A 25305-nucleotide genomic window follows, 5' to 3' on the forward strand; every position below is an offset into this window, starting at 1 on the left:
CTTTCTTTCTTTCTTTTTCTTCTTCTTCTTTAAGGCCATCATTTAATCAAATTCTTTGCACCATGGTGTGGTCACTGCAAAGCTTTGGCTCCCATCTGGGAACAGCTGGCTTCATTCTTTGAGAAGTCTGAGTCTGTCAAGATTGACAAGGTATATGAAAGACACTAATAAGAAATCATACCTCCTTTTGGCTGGATTAGTTGCACAAGTAGCATGCCATGTATATCATCATTTTCTGCCTTTCACAAGGTGTACACTACTTTGTTATTCTGCTTGCTGCTTCAGCTTCACAGATCGTCTCTTGATTTTATTTGAGGCTGTTGGTTTGTTTCCAAGTGCAGAGTAAATGTAGGTTAAATATGGGACTTGTCACTTTTTTTTTTGCCTAGATGAGATTTTACAAATTAATAGAGTCCGACTTGGCACAATAGGTCCTTGAAAATGCAGGAAACGGTATTGACTGTTGACAAACTTGGATGAATGCAGAGGCCTGTGTTTGATCTCTAGTTAGTCCACTGTTGTCAGTGACTGTGGTTTACTGAGGGAGGTGAAAGTTGAAGGATTTAGGCTGGAAAGGATATTGAAAGCATTCCAGCTTCAAGTTTATTTCCAAATCTCAGAGCAGAGCCTTGCTTTCTACTAAAGGCTATAGTCCCATAGCAGTTGCTTGTACTTCATATTTTTCTAACAGAATTTCAGAAGAGATGAATGATCCTGTTAGTCTGCCCAATATCAATTACATGGTTTGTCTATAAACTTCATCATAATAATAGATGTATAATATAATGTAGGCATTAAGGCCTAAGGCTAGCACCTAAGTTAATTGAAAAACGCCGTTAGAAACTGCAAAACATGGTGAGATTGAAGCACCTAACAGTACCTAAATAAAAGGTGCCGGAATTGCGCCTACTTAGGCCTTTAGGCCACCTAACACCAAAGTAGGTGTGCCAAACACCGGAAGTGACGTTACATGGCCTAAAGCACCGACATAGGCACGAATCCCGCAAAGATAGGCAACGCAAATGTAGGCCCGGAAAACCCTGGCCTACATTTCCAGCACCTATCTTTCCCATGGGCGAGATTCTGAAACTGGCGCCGATGTGTGATTGACATGTGATCGGCGGCCACTTTTAAGGTGGCCGCCGATATCATTGCCGGTTACAGAATACGGCCCTAAATGAGACTGACCCAAGAGAAATCGCATGGCTGAAAACTCTTCTTAGTGAACATCTGGTTGGTTTTGCATATTGCAAAAGTAAGTGATTAGCCTAGTTATTTAGCATTTATTGTGAAAAGCATTTATTGTGAAAAGTAAGGCTTCTAAGAAAATAAGAATAGCTTCACTGGGTCAGACCAATGGTCCATCAAGCCCAGTAGCCCATTCCCACGGTGGCCAAGCCAGGTCACCAGTACATGGCCAAAACCCAAGGTGTAGCAATATTCCATGTTACCGATACAGGGCAAGCAGTAGCTTCCCCTGTGTCTTTCTCAATAACAGGCTATGGACTTTTCCTCCAGGAACTTGTCCAAACCTTTCTTAAAACAAGCTACGCTATCTGCTCTTACCACATCCTCTGGCAACACGTTCCAGAGCTTAACTATTCTCTGAGTGAAAAAAAATGTCCTCCAATTGGTTTTAAAAGTATTTCCTTGTAACTTCATCGAGTGTCCCTAGTTTTTGTAATTTTTGATGGAGTGTACCCGTTCTACTCCACTCAGGATTTTGTAGACTTCTATCAGGGCTGTTAGGAAATTTCACTTATTTTAACCCCCTTAGTTGTAGAACACATTTGAAATAAGGGGTGTAGTTATGAGTACGGGCTACATGTTATTTTATTAGTAACTCATGCAGGTCCCATTTTATGTAATGAGACCTGTAACTGGGGTTAACAGTAAAATGGCACGAATTAACAGTGGCCCCTGCTGATAATTCATACCCCGTCACCCAAAATATTTCTTAAACCAACAGATCTCTAGATCCTTTTATTCTTCAATCTTTCTATGACTAGCACCAAAGCTTTATAAAAGAATTGTAATGATTTATGCATTTTCAAAAATATTTAATTTAAAATTTTAGGTTGACTGTACCCAGCACTCTGATCTATGCAGTGACAACCAAGTGCGTGGCTATCCCACCCTGCTGTGGTTCAAGAATGGAGAAAAGGTGATATGCATTGAAGGGGTGTTGTGTACTTAGACCTGCATGGTATGGGATTTACAAAATTCATGTGCACCTGGGGGAAGAAAAGCACTGTCACCTGGATCTTCGATTTACTGATAATCAAGTTTTGGTTGAAGATCTCAGCATGTGCACATGCCGTGATTTGAAATGACGATGAGCTCTCCTCAGTATTTGTAACTAGTCTACTGGCCTAAGTTGTGGTCTTTTTGGAATTTCACTGGATATCCATCCCAAACCTTCTCCCTTTAGTTTACTTTTTAGAAATAACTTATTTTATGTGAGAATGTATCTTTTCTATCAAAAAATTGTGGTTCTTTTCTTAACTTTTTTTATAATTTAGTGCAGGGGTAGCCGTATTCCAGTCGGGTTTTCAGGATTTCCCCAATGAATATGCATGAGATCTATTTGCATGTACTGCTTTCAAAGCATATTCATTGGGAAAATCCTGAAAACCCGACTGGAATACAGCTCTCGAGGACCGGAGTTCCCTACCCCTGTTTTAGTGTTATAAACTGCTTTGACCTGCCAGTTAAAAAAGGTAACACAAGTAAAGAATAATAATATTACTAGTGTGTGTAAGGCCAAAAGAGTAGAATTAATTATGTTTCCTTATGTCAGTGCACTATAGCCTTTTGCAAGACTGGATTAACCTTTAGGTAGGCCCTAAGCAAACATACACATTAGGTACCACCTCTTTCAATTGTAATCTAAATTTTAAACTTCCCACAAATGATGCCTTGTGAGATTCTGACTGAAAAGGAAACCTTGCAAAGGAGAAAGCAGCAGGTGCAGCTGCTAAAGAGCATTGCTGACTGGAGAACAGTGCACAGTGGATGGGGAGAGTAGACAAACCTCTGCAGCCAGCTGTGCTTTTGCTCCCCTACCCCTTTCTTTTTGCCAGCAGATGACTTAGAAGGGCAAATGCTCTTATCTGCCTTGGGAGTCATAGAATTAGCACATCTGAGAGGACCCCGGGCATTTGCCTAGACTGCGTATGCCTTAATCTTGCCCTGGTCTGCAGACAATTTCAATAAACATATCTGAACTACATGTAGGTTGCCGCTTTTTGCTAAAAAAAAAGTTTTTCTTTTATTATCAGCTTTTGTGACTGTTGAAGTTAGTTGTTCTCATACAAACATTAGTTACTTAAGGCCAGTTTCTATAAACGGCATCCAACACAGTTGTCAATCAACTGCTAAGCACCATTTCTTTAGCACTCTCCAGACCAGTAGAGGTTAATCTTTACGAATGGGTATATATTCAATCATGACCAGCAGGTGGAGACTGAAAACAAAACTGTGGGATAGTACATAAGATATCCCCTTCTCTATTCTCATCAGTCTACTTCAGTCTCCAGCAGGTGTGAGTGATCTGTACCCATCTCCCTTGGTAGGGCTGTTGGAATTTGTTTAGGGGTTTCTAGTCCCTGTTTTTGGCTGGATTGACTTTGGTGGGCCCTGTTTGGGGGTCCGTCCGACCTCAGGGGTGTCAAACCCAGCGGGTCTCCAGCGGGGTCCCTCCCCCTACTTCCCCCATCTCCCCACATTTTTTTAGAGAAGCCTCAGCAGTCAGCCTTGCCCCTAAATCAAACAAGGCCTATTGCTTCGAGAGCCTGTGGAGTCTGTTCTGTAAAAAAAAAAAAATCCTGAGGTAGTGCTGGTCTGCAGGGTTGCTTCCCTGTCAATTTACTGTATTTTACAATATTTTTGCACTAACCGGCACTTTTCTTCTAGGTAGGTCATGTATAGAGCAATTGTGCCCTTCTCTGGGGGAGTGGGACACTTTGGTCCAGCCGCGAGGCACTCGCGGCCGGCCTGAACTCAGCAGTTTGTGCCGGTGGGGTGGTGGAGCTCCATCGGCAGCGGCTGCAGGTGTCCAGAGCTCCCCGGCCTTAGTGCTTCGCAAGCCGGCTGAAGGCAGTGAGGCAGCCCGGTCTGCTCTCACTACCTCCGGAGGGATTGCCCGAACCGCTGACGGTAAGGGAAAAAAGGATTCCCTCTCAGCTGATATTTTCAACAGCTGATGCTGGATTGCCTGCTTTAGCGTCTGGGATAGTTTAGGTTTCCCAGCCGCTACAGGCCCTGGAGGGATTATTTTTGGCAGGATCTTCGCCATTTTGTCAGACAGTTCCCTCCATTTTGTCTGCAACCTCAGGTGACCTTCCCCCAGTAATGCAAACACAGGGGCAGGTTTCAGCAGGTACCCCTGCTAGGGCAGGGAGTCCCTGGGGACCCCGGGGGGGGTGGGGTTTCCCCTGATTTAATTTCTTTCTTTGTGCAGACAGTTGGGGGTCCCACATGCGCCCAGGGGGTTTCGCCTCCCTCTTTTCATTTGGCATCCCCTCTTCCTCCTCCCTCATCCAAGCACCCATGGGGGGCTTGGATTGCAGATTGGTGATCGTAGGAGCGTGTTGGCGTGGATGAGGACCTGACCGCTTTAGCGGGCTTCCAGGATCCCCTAGAGGGGACGGCTACTGGCAGCGGGGTGTCAGGTTTCCTGTCCTTGGTGCGCCTTTTATTTAAAGGGATGCGCTTTTAGACCTGATTTATCAGGTCTCCTCGGTGCTACTTTTTTTTTATTTTTTTTAAAGATGTGCCACCGGAGACCCCGAGTATGGGGCCACCTCTGCTTCAGGGGGTCTGTCCTGTTTTCACGCTCTTTTTCTGTGCATCAGGATTTTCAGGGTGTCAGGGGGCGTGGTTTGGACGCGAACTCTGATGGTTGGTTGAGAGAGTAGCTCCGTGCTGACAAGCTCTATTTATAGAAAATACTACAAAAATAATTAAATTTTAAAAGAAAACAAGTTGAATATTATTAGAATATGGAATCTAGCAAACAAAACAAAGGCGATTCGGGGGCTGGAGGATCCGGTACAGGAAGTAACAAGAGATCAAAGCCGGAGCTGGGTACTCCTCCTTCAAAAGTGCCGTTGCCATCAGATGAGAGCCCCGACGTTATGGAGGAATTGCGGCAAATCAATGAGATTGTTTTAGATAGTAATAAAAAATTACAAAAAGCAATTGATGATGCTGCAATCCTCACAAAAAGAGTGGATGTGACAGAAAATAGAATAAATATTTTGGAGGACAATTCGGAGCAACTAAATATGGACTTGAGACACAGTAAAATAATATGGAAAGAGGTTGAAGAAATTAAGAGAGATCTTGAAGATAGCTGGAACCGTGAACGAAGAAATAATTTAAGAATAATCGGAATGCCGGAAGGGGTGGAAAAAAACGATCCTATAACTTTCCTGGAACAATTTCTGCCTAAAGTGTTGCCATTAAAATTCAAGACTGCACTAGAGATCGAAAGGGCACACAGGATACCAACTCAGAGGAAAAACTCTCAAACGGGTCCAAGAACTTTAATTTTTAAACTCCTGAGACATCAACAAGCAATAGAAATCTGTCAACTAGCCAAGGAGAATAAAAATCTCAGATGTCAAGATGCAAAAATACACATTTGCAAGAGAAACTGCATCAAGAAGAAAACAATTTCTGGACTTGAGACCCCAATTAAGATCCCTAGGGGCAAGGTATGGGCTCCTTTATCCGGCAGTAATGAAAGTTACAATTGCTAATAAAACTCAAAATTTTTTGGACCCCAAAAAATTGCAAGAATTTCTCGAGCAACATGATCAACCAATGACCTCTTAAGGATATCCGAAGGGAACTTTTAATTATTATTTATCTATATTCAATTATAAATATTGACTTTGGATAATAAGAATATATAGGAAATTTCGGTTAAGACTTAGAACTTTTAATGCAACGGAATAGAATCGCACGAGGGTGGAACTATAATTTGAATAACATGGAACGTTCTTAATAAGAAGCAAGAAGTGAACATTAATCTTAAGCGATTTGCATAATTCAATTCTGGATCTTTTAGATAAATTAGACTTACATGAAAGATCGTGGAGCTGACAGTGATCCGATTGAATTGTTAGCGCAGAATATGATTTTTTCTTCTCACTCACTGACCTTATATTAAAAGAGTCGTTGATTGGCTATAGAATCTTAGGGGCGTTATTTACAAGAGAAGAGAGGAAATCCTTCAATCACATTAACAAATGTAATGTCATGTATAAAAACAGAATATGATTGGTTAAATTGGGGGATTTCCTGTTAGAGGAGGTACTTCCGGTTGAGTTTGCGTTTCAAATAAGTCAGGAAAGAATGTATGCTGGGTGATCTTGTTTTAACTTGAAGGCCCTCCCGGTAAGATCCTAGATTTCATCTTTAGGAATTCTCTTGTGCTTCATACCTATTTCCTCATAAAATTACTTATATTTGTTGGATTAAGAACATGACACTTTGATGTTTCGGAGCTATAGTACTGTTGTATATGAGGTTACATTTTTCCCCTGATGTCAGCCAAAAAAAAAATCATAGGTCATCTATGTAATAGGATCTTATATTATATCATTGAGGAGAGGGAAAAGCATATGATTGATGATGATGAGAAGTTTCTTTTCAATTGAATTATTTTAATTTTAATTTCTGTTTGTATCACCCTCAAGAATTTAAAAGTAGGCAGTTTAGATGAGGATTCCTTTATAGTTTTGAGATAGAACTTGAGTTTTACAGATTCCTCCGATTCAGGGTAAAAAAAAAAAAAAAAAATTATTAGATGAAGAGTGAAATTTACTGGTAGTAATTATAGATGAATTTGATAATAGCTTGTGGGAGTTATTTATACCTAACCTCAATCTGCGTATCCAAGTTTTCGTATTTAATGGGGGAGGGGTGGGAGGAGATGGGGGGGTGATATACAATGGAGGGTTGGGTGAGGGTGTGGGTGAGGACATTATAAAATATTTGATGTATTGGGAAAAGTTATTAAAAAAATAATTTACTGTTTAATTTTGGGAAAATTATATTTTAAAAATATAAATGGATCTTAAAATACTATCTTTGAATGTTAATGGTCTGAATCATATGATAAAAAGGAAAAGAGCATTATTATTTTTAAAGAGGCAAAATGCGGATATATGCTTTATACAAGAAACCCACCTTTCAAATAATGAATCTAATAAGCTAGAAGGAGGTTGGGTCAAGCATTGTTTTTTCTCACCAGCTATAGGGAAAAAAGCGGGTGTTGCTATTCTAGTGAATAAAAAATGCTCTGCTTCATTCAAATTAAAAGCATCAGATATTCATGGAAGATGGGTAAATGTGGAAATGAGCGTGGGAAATACTACCATGACGTTGTTTAATATATACGCCCCTAATTCGAACCAAAATGAATTTTTTAAGACTCTTCAACAATTGATTTTGCCACTGGCTACTTCAAATCTAATAGTAGCTGGGGATTTTAATGCTGTTATGGATCCTCTATTGGATAAAAACCCGAGTAGATTTATGAAATCTATGGGATTAGATAATTTGGTACAATCTTGCGATTTGACAGATATTTGGCGAATACTTCATTTTGATGGACGGGAATTTTCTTTCTGTTCTCATGTTCATAATTCTTTTTCAAGAATAGATTATAATTTTATTTCAAGTAATTTGGCACATCAGGTGTCACAAGCTGCCATTGATCCAATCATTTTATCTGATCATGGTGGGGTGTGGATTGAAATTAAGATTACAGATCAAAATACTAATAGACCAATTTGGAAGTTTGATAATACATTGCTTGCTGATCCAATATTTTGTGAGAATCTTCAAACAAAAATGAAGGATTATTTTCAATTGAATGATAAAGATGGGATCTCTAGGGAAATATTATGAGGACAAATAATTTCTTATTCGGCTTATCTTAAAAAACAGATTAAAAAACAATTTTTAAATTTAGAAAAAGAGATTAAAATTTTAGAATTAAAACTTATAGAAAATGGGAATATTCTATTCAACAAGAATTGTTAAAACTTAAGGGGAAATATAATGAGATTTCATCTAAGTTGATTAGGAAAGATATATTTTCTCAACGAGCTTTGTATTATGGTAACTCAAATAAGGCGGGAAGAATATTGGCAAATTATCTTAAAGCGAAAAAAAGGAAATCAAAATTAATTGCCATTAAAGATGAAAATGGTGAAACATTTACACAAATTGAGCCTATTTTAAAACAGTTCCTAAAGTTTTATAGATCTCTTTATTCTTCCGAGACTTATTTAGATAAAGAAAAAGATGGTTTAGAATTTTTGAAAATGTTAAAGGGTCCAAAAATTCCTGAACATGTAAAACGAAGTTTGGAAGAGCCAATATCACTAAAAGAATTAGGAACAGCTTTGAAGTCCCTTAGAGTTGGATCCGCTCCAGGTGGTGATGGATATACGGTGGAGTTCTATAAAACGTTTCAAAATTTTCTATTGCCCTATTTATTAAATCTTTATCAATATCAACTTAATAAAGGTTCTATTAATGGTACTATAGCAGAATCTTTAACTATTGTTTTGCCAAAGCCAAATAAAGATCCCACTTTGGTTTCAAACTATAGGCCAATATCTTTAATAAATGTAGATAGTAAATTACTAGCAAAAATATTAGCGTTAAGATTGGCTAAAGCTCTCCCTCATATTATAGGTATGCATCAAACAGGATTCGTTGCTCAAAGACATTCATCTCATAATACCAGATTGGCATTCCATATGTTATACTTAACAAAGAAAATGAATGAGCCTACTTTTGCTGTTTTTCTGGATGCAGAAAAGGCTTTTGATAGAGTAGAATGGACCTTTATGTATCAGGCATTGGAATGGTTTGGTATAGGTCCTGGATTCATACAAATAATACAAACATTGTATAGCTCCCCTTCTGCTAGATTATATATTAATAATACTTTTTCAGAAAAATTTAATTTACAGAGGGGAGTTAGACAAGGTTGTCCCTTGTTTCCTTTACTGTTTGATATTGTTTTAGAACCCTTAATATTAGCTATCCAGCAAGTAATGGAAATACAAGGTATACCACACTAAGATAGAGAATATAAAGTATCTGCTTATGCAGATGATTTACTATTGTATTTGAGGAATCCAGAATCTACCATTCCATATTTACTTGAGTTGATTGAGAAATTTGGAAAGTTTTCAGGATATAAGATAAATTGGAATAAATCAGAAGTTCTTCCATTAAATGTACACTGTACAATAGGTTTATTTGATACATTCTCTTTTGTTTGGAAGGAGGAGGCTATTAAATATCTGGGAATTTGGATTACAAAAACAGTGGATGAAACAATGAAAAGTAATGAAAAATGCATATTACAAAAGGTGACAGAAATGTGTGAGCAATGGAATCCTTTGCATTTATCTTGGTGGGGAAGAGTACAAACTGTTAAAATGATGATTTTGCCTGTAGTTTGTTACCAAATGGGGATGATACCAGTTTTCTTTCAAGAATCTTTTTATAAAAAATTAAATAGGATTTTGACAAAATTTATTTGGCTTGGTAAAAACCCCAGAATTGCTTTAGTGTCATTGCAAAGGCCAATTGTGGAGGGCGGGGTAAATTTTCCCAATTTTTATAGGTACCATCAAGCCTATATTTTACGTCAAGGTATGTATTGGATCCTCCCAGAGCCCACTGATAATATTCCAGACTGGTTCTGGTTAGAATGGAGACTTATGTTTCCCTTGCGTCTTAGTCATGTAGTTAGTATCAAAATGCCAAGGTTATATAAAGAGCATAAAATATTTATGGATACTTGGAAAACTCTAAGATATATAAGTAATCTAACTCCTATTCTAATAAGTAAATCAACAACTCAAACGATTTGGTTAAACCCCAAGATCAAAATTGGCGGTTTTAAAATCATCTGGAAACATTGGATGATAGCAGGTATTCGTATTTTGGATGATGTAATAAAAAATGGTAAGTTGCTGGAGTTTTCACAATTGCAACATAAATTTGATCTTAATAAATCACAATAAAGGGCGTGGCTTAGCGCGCACACAAAATGGACGTGTGATCGCGGCGCTCCTCTTAACTAGGCAACGGTCGGTAAAAAAAAAGTTTTCCCCTCCAAGCCGATTTCGGCAAAAAATATCAAAAAGAAGAGCGGGAGCATGGCAAGCACCCGACAAAATAAAAATGAAACTGGTGGGTCGGCGAAAAGGCAGAAGCAGGATCAAATTACCCCGAGTAAGGTTCCACTTCCTGCTGAAGAGTCGGAGGAGCTGAGCAAAGCCGAAGTTATGGAGGAACTGAGGCAAATTAAACAAATGCTAAAAGAGACTGTGAGTACTATGGCTGAAATGAAGGAAGAAATACTGAATATCCACAGACAAATGGAAATAACTAATAAAAGAACAACAGAGTTAGAAGCTAAAATGGAGGGTTTAGAATGTGAAGGAAAAAGATGTAAAAATGACAGTTTGGAACTGATTCAATTGAAAAATCAGCTGGAAGATTATGAAAACCGAGGAAGAAGAAAGAATATAAAACTTTTTGGAATGCAGGAAAATTTGGAAGGGAAAAATGCCATACAATTTTTAGAAAATCTAATTCCTAAAATACTGCAGTTGGATTTTAAACAGCCTTTAGAAATAGAAAGGGCGCACAGGATTCCAATAAAAAATATGGAAAATCAAGGGAGGCCAAGACCATTAATATTTAAAATGTTAAGATATCAGCAAGCAATAGAAATTTTAAATGCTGCCAAGAAAGATAAAAATTTAAATTATAAAGGATCCAAAATATGGTTTTTGCCTGACTTTGCTAAAAATACAGCAAACAAAAGGAAGAAATTCCTTGAATTGAGACCTCAATTAAAGGAAAAAGGATATAAATATGGATTGTATTACCCAGCAAAAATGAGGGTATCTTCTGGGGATAAATCTTTGTATTTTGAAGATCCGGAAAAGCTAAAGACCTTTCTTTCAAAATCAGAACCTATGTCATTTTAGCATAATGGATGTTGAAATGAAAAGAAAATATTAAGTCTGGTTTTGATGGATATTGAGCAAAAAATTTAATGTAAAACTATGAGACTTGGAGTGTTGAAGAAAGAAGAATATGAAATTAAGAACAGGAAATAAAATGAACAAGGGAAAAAGACAATAAAAAAATATAAAGAAGTAAAGGCAAGAAGGATGGACTGGAAATTCATGAGACTGAACTTTAGACGATTAAGGGATGGACGACTGGAGTAAAGAGTGAACAGAAAGGAATAAAGAACTTGAATAATTAACAAAAGGAGAAAAGTGAAGAATGGACTAGATAATAATACAAATGAGAAAAAGAAGAAAGCAGAATGGATAGACTAAAAGGATATTAAATAAAATGACAATTGGCAGTTAAGAGACTTAAGGGAAGATGGATATAGATAAGAAAACAATATGAAAGATCAGTTAATTTAATAAGTCAAAAACCGAAAAGTAATGAATGAAAGGAAAACAAAAAGAAGAATGTAGAATGGACTAATTATAGACAGAAATGATCTATGACATTTAGATGCAAGTAAAAGAAAGAAAAATGAAAAATATACAAGAAAGTTACATAATATGAATTTATTGGTAATTGAAGGAGATGACTAAAAGATCAAATGTAAAGTTTGATTTTGTAATATTATAGTTTCAAAAGGATTGGATTTTAATTGGAAAAGAGGAAAATGTAAAAAAAAAAAAAAATTAATTATAAAATGAAATTTATTTTTCAGAATGAAATAAAAATGTTTATATATAAATAGATGATAAAAATTATAAAATTGTAAACAATTTTTAAAGAAGTATATGAAAATATGGATATTTGTTTTTAGGTATTAAAAGGATGATAGAGGTTGTTGGATTAGAGTGTATGAGATATACGAAAAATAATAATACTTTATTAAATATATGTTTATGATAGAATTTTGTGGTATGAACTAAAATATTGGGGAAATGAATTTAAAGATTGGTGAGAAGATAAAGATGCATTAATGGAATGTTAGGAATTAAATATGATTAATGTGACCAAAGGTTAAATAATAGATAGAGAAAATAATTATTTTAAAATGGTAAAAAAAAAAAAAATTTATTTTTCAGAATGAAATAAAAATGTTTATATATAAATAGATGATAAAAATTATAAAATTGTAAACAATTTTTAAAGAAATATATGAAAATATGGATATTTGTTTTTAGGTATTAAAAGGATGATAGGGGTTGTTGGATTAGAGTGTATGAGATATACGAAAAATAATAATACTTTATTAAATATATGTTTATGATAGAATTTTGTGGTATGAACTAAAATATTGGGGAAATGAATTTAAAGATTGGTGAGAAGATAAAGATGCATTAATGGAATGTTAGGAATTAAATATGATTAATGTGACCAAAGGTTAAATAATAGATAGAGAAAGTAATTATTTTAAAATGGAAAAAAAAAAAAGATTTTATGATTAGAAGAGAGACATACTAAGATACATTGTGGTGGGTTAATGAGTTTATCTTAAGAAATGATAAAGGGGATATTAATAAATATTGGTTGCCTGGGGGAGAGGGGGAAGTTGGGGTTGCTGTTCCAATGTGTGTCCTTAAGCAGTCATTATATTGGGGGGGGAGGGGGGAAAAGATGGGTTTTAAAGGTATTACTAGAATGATTAAGGAAAAGATCAATAAGGGGTTGGGTACTTTAGGGGTAAAAATGTGTGTCATTGAGAGAAGTTCTTTAGATCTTAAATATGAAGGAAGAGGGGAAGAAGATTATGAGAAGTTTAAAATATATTATGTCTTTTAAGATATTTTCTATTAATGTCAATGGCCTGAATCATGTAATCAAAAGAAAAAAGGTATTAGCATTTTTAAAAAAGCAAAATGCGGATGTTTATTGTTTGCAGGAGACTCATCTGAATATAAAGGAATCACAGAAACTAAAGGGTGGGTGGGTGAAGGAATGTTTTTTTGCGCCAGCAGCAGGTAAAAAAGCAGGGGTAGCAGTTCTTATAAATAAAAAGTGTATGGCTAATTTTAAGGTAGTAAATTCAGATCCACATGGAAGATGGTTACATATTGATATAAGTATGGGAAATAATACCCTGACGTTGTTCAATATATATGCCCCTAATTCTAATCAATCAGAATTTTTTAAAAAGTTGCAGAGTATGTTGTTACCACTGGCTGCTTCTAATTTAGTGGTAGCTGGAGATTTTAATGCTGTAATGGATCCATTATTGGATAAAAAACCAGGTAAAAGTATAAAATCTTTAGGTTTAGATAATTTGGCTCAATCATGTGATTTGAAGGATATATGGCGTATTCTTCATTTTAATGATCAGGAATTTTCATTTTGTTCACAGGTTCATAAATTATTTTCAAGAATAGATTATATTTTTATTTCATCACTTAAGGTGCAACAAGTGATTAAAGCTTCCATAGATCCTATTATTATTTCAGATCATGCGGGAGTATGGATAGAATTACAAATAGATCAATTAGAGAATAGAAGACCTCTTTGGAGATTTGATAATGCATTGCTTGTGGATGACAAATTTTTGGAAAATTTTAAAACACAAATTAGTGATTTCTTCCAAATGAATTTAGTGGAGGATACATCTATTGAAAATGTATGGGACGCATTTAAAGCGACTATGAGAGGTCATATTATATCCTATTCAGCTTTTGTTAGAAAACAGATTAAAATGCAGTATATAGAGTTAGAAAAAGAAATTAAAATATTAGAAACTAAATTGGTAAGTAAATGGGAACATGAGGTTTTGCAAGCTCTTTTGAAAGCAAAAGGTAAATATAATGAATTAGCTTCAAAAATGATAAGAAGAGATTTGTTTTCCAAGCAGATAATGTATTATGGAAATTCTAATAAGGCGGGAAGATTATTAGCGAATTATCTTAAAGCAAAAAAAAGAAGAACTAATATTAATGGGATAAAAGATGATAATGGTATAATAACAAATCAAACGGATATAATTTTAAAACAATTTCTAAAATTTTATAAGGACCTGTATTCTTCCGAGCCTTATTTGGAGAGGCAAAAAGATGGTAAAAAAGTTTTAGATTTAATTAATGGACCTAAGGTTCCTGATCATATAAAACGGAGTTTAGATGAACCTATATCATTAAAAGAATTAGAAACAGCATTGAGATCTCTTAGAGTTGGATCCGCTCCAGGTGGTGATGGTTATACAGTAGAATTTTATAAAACATTTCAAAATGTCCTTTCCCCATATTTACTAAATTTATATCAGACACAACTTATAAAAGGTGATATTAAAGGTACTATGGCTGAATCAGTAATAATTGTTTTGCCTAAGCCAAATAAAGATCCTACTTTGGTTTCGAACTACAGGCCTATATCTTTAATAAATGTTGATAATAAACTTTTGGCGAAAATTTTGGCTTTGAGATTAGCCAAAGCTCTCCCACATATTATAGACACGCATCAGACTGGTTTTGTTAATAAAAGGCATTCCTCTAATAACTCTAGATTATTATTTCATATGTTAAATTTATCAAAAAAAATGAATGAACCGGCTTTTACAGTTTCATTGGATGCAGAAAAAGCGTTTGATAGGGTAGAATGGAATTTTATGTATCAAGCTTTAGAATGGTTTGGTATAGGTTCTGGATTTATACAAATGGTAAAAACATTGTATAGCTTCCCGATTGCAAGATTAAATATTAATAATAGGTTATCTGAAGGTTTTAAATTGCAAAGGGGAGTTAGACAAGGTTATCCTTTATCTCCTTTGTTATTTGATGTTGTATTAGAACCCTTATTGTTAGCAATACAGCAAGCAAAGAGGATACAGGGTATTCCATATTCTGATATGGAATATAAAATTTCGGCATATGTGGATGATATTTTACTTTATTTGAGAAATCCAGAGTCTACCTTATCTTTTTATTAGAATTAATTGATATGTTTGGTAAATTTTCAGGTTATAAAATTAACTGGAGTAAGTCGGAAATTATACCTTTAAATGTTCATTGTGTAAAAGGACTATTTGATAATTTTCCGTTCATATGGAAGGAAGAAGGATTTAAATATCTTGGTATTCAAGTTAAAAATACAATTGAAGATACTGTAAAAGAAAATGAAAAATTTGTATTAAAAAGAGTTACGGAGTATATATCTTGGTGGGGGAGAGTTCAAACTATTAAAATGATGATGTTGCCTGTAGTTTGTTACCAAATGAGTATGATACCTATTTATTTTCAGGGGTCCTTTTATAAAAAGCTTAATAGTATTTTAACAAAATTTCTTTGGCTTGATAAAATACCTAGAATAGCTTTAGTAACTTTGCAAAAATCAATTAAGGAGGGAGGGGTAAATTTTCCAAATTTTTATAGGTACCATCAAGCCTATATTTTACGTCAGGGTATGTATTGGATCCTCCCAGAACTTATAGATAATGCACCGGATTGGTTGTATTTGGAATGGCGCCTTATGTTTCCCCTAAATTTAGTTCATCTTCCAAATATCAACATGCCTAGAAGATATAGAGAAAATAAGATATTAATGGATACTTGGAAAACGTTGAGGTTTATTAGTAAATTAACACCTATCCCAATAAACAAGTCAACTAATCAATCTTTATGGATAAACTCCAAGTTCAAAATTGGCGGAGCTCAAATCCTTTGGAAGAACTGGATTATTGCAGGCATTCGGTCCCTAAATGATGTTATTTCAGAAGGTAAACTGCTGGAGTTTTCACAATTGCAACATAGATTTGGTCTTAGTAAAACACAAAGTTTTAAATGGTTGCAATTGAAGCAGGCCATTCAGGTTGGGTTCCCTGAGTGGAAAACATTGAATAATGAATATAGTTTAGAGTTCTTATGTTTCCAAGCAGACTTCCTAGGGCATCAAGCCGCATTGTGGTATAAATTAATATCTGGATATTTGAACAAAAAACCAAAAAATGGTCTAAGAGACATTTGGAGCATTGAGATTAAGCATCAAATTACTGCATCTCAATGGCAACTAATTTGGTCTTGGAGAATGAGATGTACAGTGTCAGCATCTATGAGACAAACTTGGTTCTTTTTATTACATAGAGCTTTTTGGACCCCTACATGTTTGCAAAAATTAGATAGTTCTAAGTCCAATAAATGCTGGCACTGTAATCTGGAACCTGGGACATTGGATCATTTACTGTATCATTGTCCCTACATTAAAAGTTTTTGGAATGCAATTTGGCCACAAATTAATAAATTGATGGAAAATCATGTAGCAATATCATATGATACAGTATTATTTGGAATGATGATGAGGAAAAAAAGTCAAATTTCACCAGAAAATAACAAGCTTTTATTAGTCATGACAGGGGTTGCCATTCAGCATATAACCAATAACTGGAAGAATCATAATAACCTTAATTATACATTTTGGTAGAATACAATTTGTCATATATTTAAAATGGAAAGAGCAATAGCAATACAAAGAGGGACATATCCTAAATTTATAAAAATATGGGGGCCATTGACAAAATATTGTAGTGAATGAATAGTAGGATTTCTCTTCTTCTTTTCTTTTTTCGTTCTCTTCTTTATGGCACACATGGAGGGGGGTAGTGAAAATAATTTTACATAACATGTTATAATATGGTATACAATATGTATAAGGTGATTGGAAAGTAATTGAAGGGTGGGGGTGGGGGAGGGGGTAAAAATATGCTTAGAATATTATGTAATAGATATAAAAGTGATATTGTGTATTCATTAGTTGTAATTCAATATTTTGTACACTTCATGTAAAATATGAAAATGAGTAAAGAATTAAAAAAAAAAAAAAATAAATACATCACAATATTTTAGATGGTTGCAATTGAAGCAATCCATTCAGGTAGGGTTCCCTGAATGGAAAAATCTTGCTAATTATCATAGTTTGGAATTCTTATGTTTCCAGATGGATTCAACAGATCATAAAGCCGCACAGTGGTATAAATTAATATCTGGATTTGTAAATAAAAAACCTAAAAATGGTCTTAGAGACATTTGGAGCATTGAGATAAAGCACCAAATTACTGCATCTCAATGGCCACGACTTTGGTCTTGGAGGTTAAAATGTACAGTGTCAGCGTCTATGAGACAAACTTGGTTTTTTCTTTTACATAGAGCTTTTTGGACCCCTGTTCGTTTACAAAAGATAGAAAGCTCTAAGTCTAATAGATGCTGGCACTGTCATGTTGAAGTAGGGACATTAGACCACCTTTTATTTTATTGTCCATTCATCTTATCATTCTGGAAAACAATTTGGCCTCAAATCAATAGGATGTTAGAAAATCCGGTAGCCTTGACATATGATACTATTTTATTTGGCACAACTATGAGAGCAAGAAGTCAAATTTCGGCAAGCAACAACAAACTTTTGTTTATTTTAACTGGAATAGCAATACAGCAAATAACATATAATTGGAAAAAACATGACATGTTAAACTACAGTTTCTGGTGGAATTCTGTATGCCATATATATAAAATGGAACTTACCATTGCAACACAAAAAGGATATGTGAATAAATTTCAAAAAGTCTGGGGACCGTTAACAGATTTTTGTAATGATTAATTTTCCCATGATAAGATTTTTGATTAGAGGAGATCGGGGTGGGATTTTATTTCTGATTATTATATATTATACCAATATTTAATGAATTCTTAATAAAGTTGAATTTATATATATTTGATTGGGAGGGAGGGAGGGGTGAGGGATTATTATATTCAATAAGAAATATATTTATTTAGATTTCTTACATATTAATATAACTTTATATAATATTAATTTTAAAGAAATGTTAAAATTGATGTTATTATGTGAGTTAATCAAGTGTGTATATTCAAGTTTCTAATAAGTTTATTTGAAACACTTGTAACATAAGAAAATGAATAAAGATTTATAAAACCTAGGATTTTCAGGGTGTCATGCTAGTGCAGTTGAATATGCCGGGGGCGCCATTTCAGTTGACGCGCACCCTGGCTCGTTGGTATCCCATCCCGGAGGGGGATAGGGCTACCTTATTTTCACCAGTGGTGGATGCGGTGGTCTCGGCGATTGCTAAGCGGCATACCGAGCCTGTTGCGAGCTGTTCTGCCCTTAGGGTATCTGAGGAGCATATGTTAGAGACACTTCTTAAGCAGAATTTTGATGTCTCTGCCTTGGGGGTCCAGGCGGCTATTTGGGGCTGGTGGCTCGCGCTGTGTTTCGGTGGTCTGAGTTTGTCGTGGATCAGGAGGTGGCAAAGATTGAGATGGCTGCCTCGCTCCTATCGGATACCATGTGGCTTTGCACTTGGTCGGCGGTTGCCATGTCCAAAACTAAATTTTCCAAAAATTTCCCTTTCGGGGGTCATTTTTGTTTGGAGAGGACTTAGATAAGTTGGTTCAGACTCTGATGGACTCTATGATGCCCCGTCTGCCTGAGGACCATGCCTGCCCGGCGTCTCGGAGTGACCCTGCCCGGGGGCGTCTGCGGGAATTTCGCAGTTTTCGCCCTGGGTGTCGGGCTGTTTCTTTCCAGGCTTCAGGTTTTTCCCCGGGGTCGGTTGGCTCAACGCATGCAGTCCTTTCGGGGGGGCCCGTCGGGGGCTGGGAGTCCCACGCCGGTTCCCCAGTGCCCGTCCTGCACAATGGCTCTTTGCCGGCGCCCCTTTGGTTCCGGTTGGTGCCTGGCTGCGCAACTTTTTTCCCAAGTGGGCCAATCAGTGGGTCCTGGGGGTGATGTGGGACGGTTATGCTCTGGAGTTTGCCGCTCTCTGCCAGATCATATGTAGCTTCTCCATGTCAGGCAGCATGGGAGACACTAGCCTTTTGCCAAACCCTTCAGCACTTGCTAGATCTCAAAGCGGTTGTTCCAGTGTCCCCTCAAGAGTGCGGCACCAGCTGGTATGCCATTTCCTTTGTGGTGCCCAAGAAGGAGGGGACCTTTCGGCCCATCCTCGATTTAAACAGGGGTCTACAGGGCTCTCAGAATTCCCTCTTTTCGCATGGACACACTGCAGTCTGTCCTTCTGGCGGTTCAGCCGGGGGAGTTCCTGACTTCTCTCGCTCTGACGGAGGCCTACTTGCATGTTTTCCATTTGGACTTCTCACCAGTGCTTCCTTCGCTTTGCGATCTTGGGTCAGGACTATCAGTTCTGTGCGCTTCCCTTTGGCCTGGCCACGACTCCCCGGCCATTCACCAAGGTGATGGTGGTCGTCGCGGCAGCCTTGCAGTTGGAGGGAATTCTGGTGCACCCCTACCTGGACGACTGGTTGGTTCGGGCGCATTCGTTGCAGGAGAGCACCCGGGTTATGGCTCGGGTGTTGGAGTTTCTCCGGTCGCTGGGCAGGGTGGTCAACCTTTCCAAGAGTCAATTGGTCCCAGCTCAGTGTCTGGAGTACCTTGGGGTTCTGTTCGACATCTCCTTGGGGAAGGTCTTCCTTCCAGAGGCCTGGGTAAGCAAATTGCAATCTCAGATTTGCCTTCTTATGGCGTTCTGGTGTCCTCGGGCGCAGGATTTCTTCCAAGTCTTTGGGTCGATGGCAGCATCCCTGTACTTGGTAGGTGGGTGCGGGCCCACATGCGTCCTCTTCAGTATGCTCTGCTCCAGAGGTGGTCGCCCCAGAGGCACAGTTTGGATGTCCCTGTCCCTCTGTGAGGCTTGGCGCACTGCAGTCTTCATTGGTGGCTCCAGACCTCTCATCTGGTTCAGGGGGTGAGTCTGTTATACTTCTTTGAGGGGGTAAACAGCCAGGTGGATAAAGGGGAATCTATAGACATCATTTACCTTGACTTCCAAAAAGCCTTCGACAAGGTACCACACGAAAGACTGCTAAGGAAGCTATGGAACCACGGGGTGCAGTGGGAGGTCCACCGATGGATCAAGAACTGGCTGGCGGACAGGAAACAGAGGGTTGGAATAAAGGGCCATTACTCAGACTGGCAATGGGTCACGAGCGGAGTTCCGCAGGGGTCGGTGCTGGGACCGCTCCTGTTCAATATATTTATTAACGACCTGGAGGCAGGAACAAAATGTGAGGTTATTAAATTTGCGGATGACACCAAACTATACAGCAGGGTTGAAAACACGGAGGACTGCAAAAATCTCCAAAAAGATCTGACAGCGCTGGAAGAGTGGGCCAAAAAGTGGCAAATGAGCTTCAACATAGGGAAATGCAAGGTCATGCATGTAGGGAAAAAGAACCTGATGTTCACTTACAAAATGGGGGGATCACCGCTAGGGGTGAGTAACCTTGAAAGAGACCTGGGAGTGATGGTAGACACATCATTGAAGGCGTCGGCGCAGTGCGCCACAGCCTCAAGGAAGGCAAACAAAATGTTGGGCATCATTAAGAAGGGTATCACAACCAGGACGAAGGAAGTCATCCTGCCACTGTATCGTGCAGTGGTGCGCCCGCACCTGGAGTACTGTGTCCAGTACTGGTCGCCGTACCTCAAGAAGGACATGGCGGTACTTGAGAGAGTACAGAGAAGAGCAACTAAGCTAATAAAGGGTATGGAGGACCTCTCATATACTGACAGACTGAAAAAGCTGGGACTTTTCTCCCTGGAAAAGCGGAGACTTAGAGGAGACATGATAGAAACCTTCAAGATCATGAAGGGCATAGAAAGAGTAGACAGGGACAGATTTTTCAAATTATGGGGAACCACAAGTACAAGGGGGCACTCAGAGAAATTGAAAGGGGGAAGGTTTAGAACAAACGCCAGGAAGTTCTTTTTCACCCAGAGGGTGGTGGATACATGGAATGCATTACCGGAGGATGTAATAAGCAGGAGCACGCTACAGGGCTTCAAAGAAGGTTTGGATAGGTACCTGGAAGACAAAGGGATTGAGGGGTACAGATAGGAGTAGAGGTAGGTTATAGGGAGAGGATTAGAGGCAGTTACAAAATTAGTCAGGGACACTGTTCAGGCAATTAGGCCTGATGGGCCGCCCCGGGAGCGAACCACTGGGCAAGATGGACCTCTGGTCTGCCTCAGCGGAGGCAACTTCTTATGTTCTTATGGATCTACCGCAGTGTACGGTGCTTCTCATGGATGCCAGTCTTCTCGGTTGGGGGGCTCAGTGTCTAGGTCACTCAGCTCAGGTCACCTGGTCTATGGAGGAGGCGTCCTGGTTGATCAATGTGTTGCAGACAAGAGCCGTCCATCTGGTGCTGTTAGCCTTCTGCTGCCTTTTAATGGGCAAGTCGGTCAGAGTTCTGTTGGACAGGCCACAGCGGTGGCTTATGTCAATTGTCAGGGAGGCACCAAGAACACTCAGGTAGCGCAGGAGGCAGCTCGGCTCATACTTTGGGCGGAATCACACCTTCTGGACCTCTAGGCCTCTCACATAGCCGGGGTGGAGAATGTTCAGGTGGACTTCCTCAGTTGTTATATCTTAGATCCTGGAGAGTGGTGTCTCGGCCCCGTGGTTTTTCAGTTGATAGTGCTGGCTTGGGGTCAGCTCCTGTTGGGCCTGGTGGCCACGAGTGGTAACTGCCAAAGTGCCCCGCTTCTTCAGTCGTTGCAGGGACGGTCTGGCCGAGGGTCTCTGGTTCAACCATGGCCAACGGAGGGGCTGTTGTTTGTGTTCACTCCGTGGCCATTAGTGGGCAGAGTCCTTCTCCGCATTGTTCGCCATCCGGGTCTTGTGGTTCTGGTGGTTCCGGATTGACCTCGACGTCCATGGTATGTGGATCTGGTGAGACATCTGGTAGCGAATCCTCTTCCTCTACCTCTCTTGGACGACCTTCTGACGCAGGGTCCCATTCCCATGTTCGACCCGTCTCCCTTCTGTCTTACGGATTGGCACTTGAAAGGGGTCGCCTAGGTAAGAAGGGGTATTCAGATAAGGTGATCTCTACTCTCTTCGGGTCCCGGAGGCTTTCTACCTCTCTGGCTTCTGTGCGGGTTTGACGTCTCTTTGAGGGGTGGTGCCAGGTGCGGGGAGTGGTCTCTTTTCGCGCTTCCCTGCCTAATATCCTAGAGTTCTTGCTAGATGGCCTGGATAGAGGCCTGGCTTGGTCTTCTCTCCGGGTTCAGCTTGCGGCCTTGTCAGCCTTTCATGGGTTAGTGACAGGTCAGCATTTGACAGCCATTCCTGATGTGATTCGTTTTTTGCTGGCGGCCAAGTTGCTCAGGCCTCCCGTGTGGCCCTCTGATCCATCTTGGGATCTCAATCTGGTTCTTTCTGTTTTGGTGCGCCTGCCTTTTGAACCGTTGGGCGGCTGCTCTTTGTAGGACCTTACTCTGAAGGCGGTCTTTTTGGTGGCCGTTACTTCCGCTAGGCGTGTTTCTGAGCTACAGGCTTTCTCTTGTAGGGCTCCTTTCTTGGAGTTGTCTAGGGAGCGGGTTGTCTTGAGTCCTGTTCCTTTCTGCCAAAAGTAGTTTCTCCTTTTCATGTCAATCTGTAGTCCTCCCGGTGTTGGGTAGTCAGGAGGGCTCTTCTGAGCAAAGACAGCTGCGCAAGTTGGATGTCGGTCAGGTCCTTCGCTCTTATGGGCAGCGGACCCAGGAGATCAGGAAATCAGATCATCTCTTTGTCCTTCTGGCGGGTCCTCGTAGGAAGGCTGGCGCTTTCTAAGGCTACTATTGCACGCTGGAACAAGGAGACTATTGCTTCTGCTTATCTTCTGAGGCAGAAGCCTGTTCCGGAGTTTCTCAGGGCTCATTCCACTCGGGGTCAGGCGGCTTCTTGGGCTGAGTCTTCGCTCGTGCCTCCAGTGGACATTTGTAAGGCTGCGGTTTGTTCTTCCTTGCATTCCTTTGTCAGTCACTACTGGGTAGATGTTCAGGCGCGTCTGAACGCGGTGTTCGGTGAGCGTGTTTTGGTGTTGGCCCTTCGGAGGTCCCGCCCGTGATGGGAACTGTTTTGGTACGTCCCATTCGTAAAGATTAACCTCTACTGGTCTGGAGAGTGCTAAAGAAGGAGAAATTAGGTTCTTACCTGCTAATTTACTTTCTTTTAGCTTCTCCAGACCTGTAGAGGTCCCCACCCTGTCTATTGTGTTGTTGGGGCTGTTAGGCGGGCAGTTTTGTTTTTTGCTGCAGGTTCTAGTATTTTTCTAGGGCCGGGGAGTATTAAAGAACAGCGGCTGTGGCTTAGCTGGCGAGCTGTGGGGACATTTTCCTTCTGGTATCTCTCCTCTGCATTTTCCAACAGAATTTTGGGTACTCAGTTCTTGGTTCTGCTTGGCTATTCGGCAGACTGATGAGAATAGAGAAGGGGATATCTTATGTACTATCCCACAGTTTTGTTTTCAGTCTCCACCTGCTGGTCATGATTAGATATATACCCATTCGTAAAGATTAACCTCTACTGGTCTGGAGAAGCTAAAAGAAAGTAAATTAGCAGGTAAGAACCTAATTTCTCCTGATAGAATCCCGTCTAGCAATGCCTAGGTATGCTTAGGCGTTTCTAAGCATCTAGAGGTAGGTGCCAGGTTTTACCGAACCTAATTTACTGGTGCCTAACTCAGATGCCTAGCGATACCTAAGTCAACCACGCCTATTATCTGTCCCTAACCACGCCGACATTTCAGGTAGGTGTCAGAAAATGCCTTGACTTGGGCGTCACTAGGTGCTGTGTGAAATTCTACACCTAACTTCTAATTTAACAAAAAATTATTTTCTATTAACTTCAATGGTACGATCAAATTACTATGCCATTTAAGCTAATTGAACTAATTTAGGTTAGATGCAGATTTTAACTAGGGTGCCTTTTATAAAATTTTTTGCCTTGGTAATACACTTCCCCCTCCGTATTCGCGATGATAGAGGAATAAAAAGAAAAACCTCGAATAACTTTTCGTATGTTATTCGTTGGTTTCTGTTAAAAAAAAAAAACCCTGGAGAATTTGATAAAACCGCGAAAAACCGACCTGTTCCTGTGAAAAAAGTGCAGTGATTTCCTCTGTACAACACTGGGAGCAGCGATTTTTCTCTGACATAATTTGGGGGGTGGAGCCTGCAAACGAAAAACCACAAATAACCGAAACTGCGATTGGTGAAACCGCGAATACGGAGGGGGAAGTGTAGTACTTTTTAGACGAGACCAAAAGTGCTGACTGAATTGTGAATACAGTGTCACCTGTCAGTCTCTTGGGATACTTATGTGAATTGGGTGTGAACTAATTTTAGGTGGACCAGTACAGAGGAAAGAGGGATTTGAACTCCCTGAAGGACTATATAGAGACTCAGCTAAAAGATTCTGATGTGAAAGAACCAACTCCCACTGAACCTGCTGAAGTTCCACAGCTTGAAGTAGAAATTACCCAAGATGAAGTAGAAATTACCCAAGATGAGGTATGTACTTCTGAAGGGGGAGGGCAGGATGATTTTTTGTAGAGTAAGCTTAATTTAATCTAGTGATTTATTTTTATTTTCTTAGCAATACATACAAACAAATGTACAGGAAAATGAAAGAAAATATTTAGGATACAATATACTTCTTAAAGAAAATATTTTTCATATATTCCACATTCTGGGACTGATCGTCCATAACACACCAGAATAAATAAGCAGTAAGACCAACTCAAACAACACTGTGTTACTAAAAATTAGTTCCAAAAATTAGTTTGTCTATAAGAAAAGATTGTAAATGGGAGGAGTCTATAAAATCTAGTAACTTTTTATGCTGCCTTTCTAGCAGCTTCACCCAGAATGGACATTTGGGGCTCCTTTTACTAAGCTGCGATAGCGTTTTTAGTGCATGCAGCATTTTAGTGCTATGTGGCTAGAACTAACGCCAGCTCAATGCTGGTGTTAGCGACTAGCGCGTGCGCTAAAACCGCTATCGCAGCTTTGTAAAAGGAGCCCTTGATTTGCATTGCATGTTACATATGTTGTAAAGTAACTGCAAATAGTATGTGGTATTTATAGATTTGTTTGGTTTGTCAGTTTTCTTCCACAAACGAATTTGTTTCCAATTAGCCCAGCCCCAGTATATGATTAGATATAGATCTCCTGGTGCTTTAATTTGTAATTGCCAGAAAGAAAATATGTGTTGTAGATGTGATGTGGGGAAGTTCTATAAGTGGGCACCTCCATTTAGATACCCCAGTGCCATATAATAAAAGCTAATTGTATAATAGCACATGGGCACCCCGATCTGTTATACAATTCTAGCGTACCCTAGAATCAGCACATCTTACATTTAAGCATTCACAGTTATACCAGCCATAGAAGTGATGCAACTTCAGGCAACCAAATGCTGCAAGGGTGCATATAACTTACAGCTGTAAGTGGTTCATTTAA

The 25305-nt window shown here is 39.0% G+C and overlaps 1 protein-coding gene across 1 annotated transcript in view; it reads left to right on the forward strand.

Annotated features, from left to right (window-relative positions):
* Positions 1-25305, forward strand: part of TXNDC5 (thioredoxin domain containing 5) — an 85161-nt gene that overhangs the window by 42854 nt on the left and 17002 nt on the right. The window contains exons 5-7 of the mRNA XM_033934717.1: positions 35-150; positions 2078-2164; positions 24190-24354. Of these exons, the coding sequence (XP_033790608.1) occupies positions 35-150; positions 2078-2164; positions 24190-24354 (368 nt within the window). The remainder of the gene's footprint in view (positions 1-34; positions 151-2077; positions 2165-24189; positions 24355-25305) is intronic.

The sequence above is a fragment of the Geotrypetes seraphini genome, chromosome 2, assembly GCF_902459505.1.
Source record: "Geotrypetes seraphini chromosome 2, aGeoSer1.1, whole genome shotgun sequence".
NCBI lineage: Eukaryota > Metazoa > Chordata > Amphibia > Gymnophiona > Dermophiidae > Geotrypetes > Geotrypetes seraphini.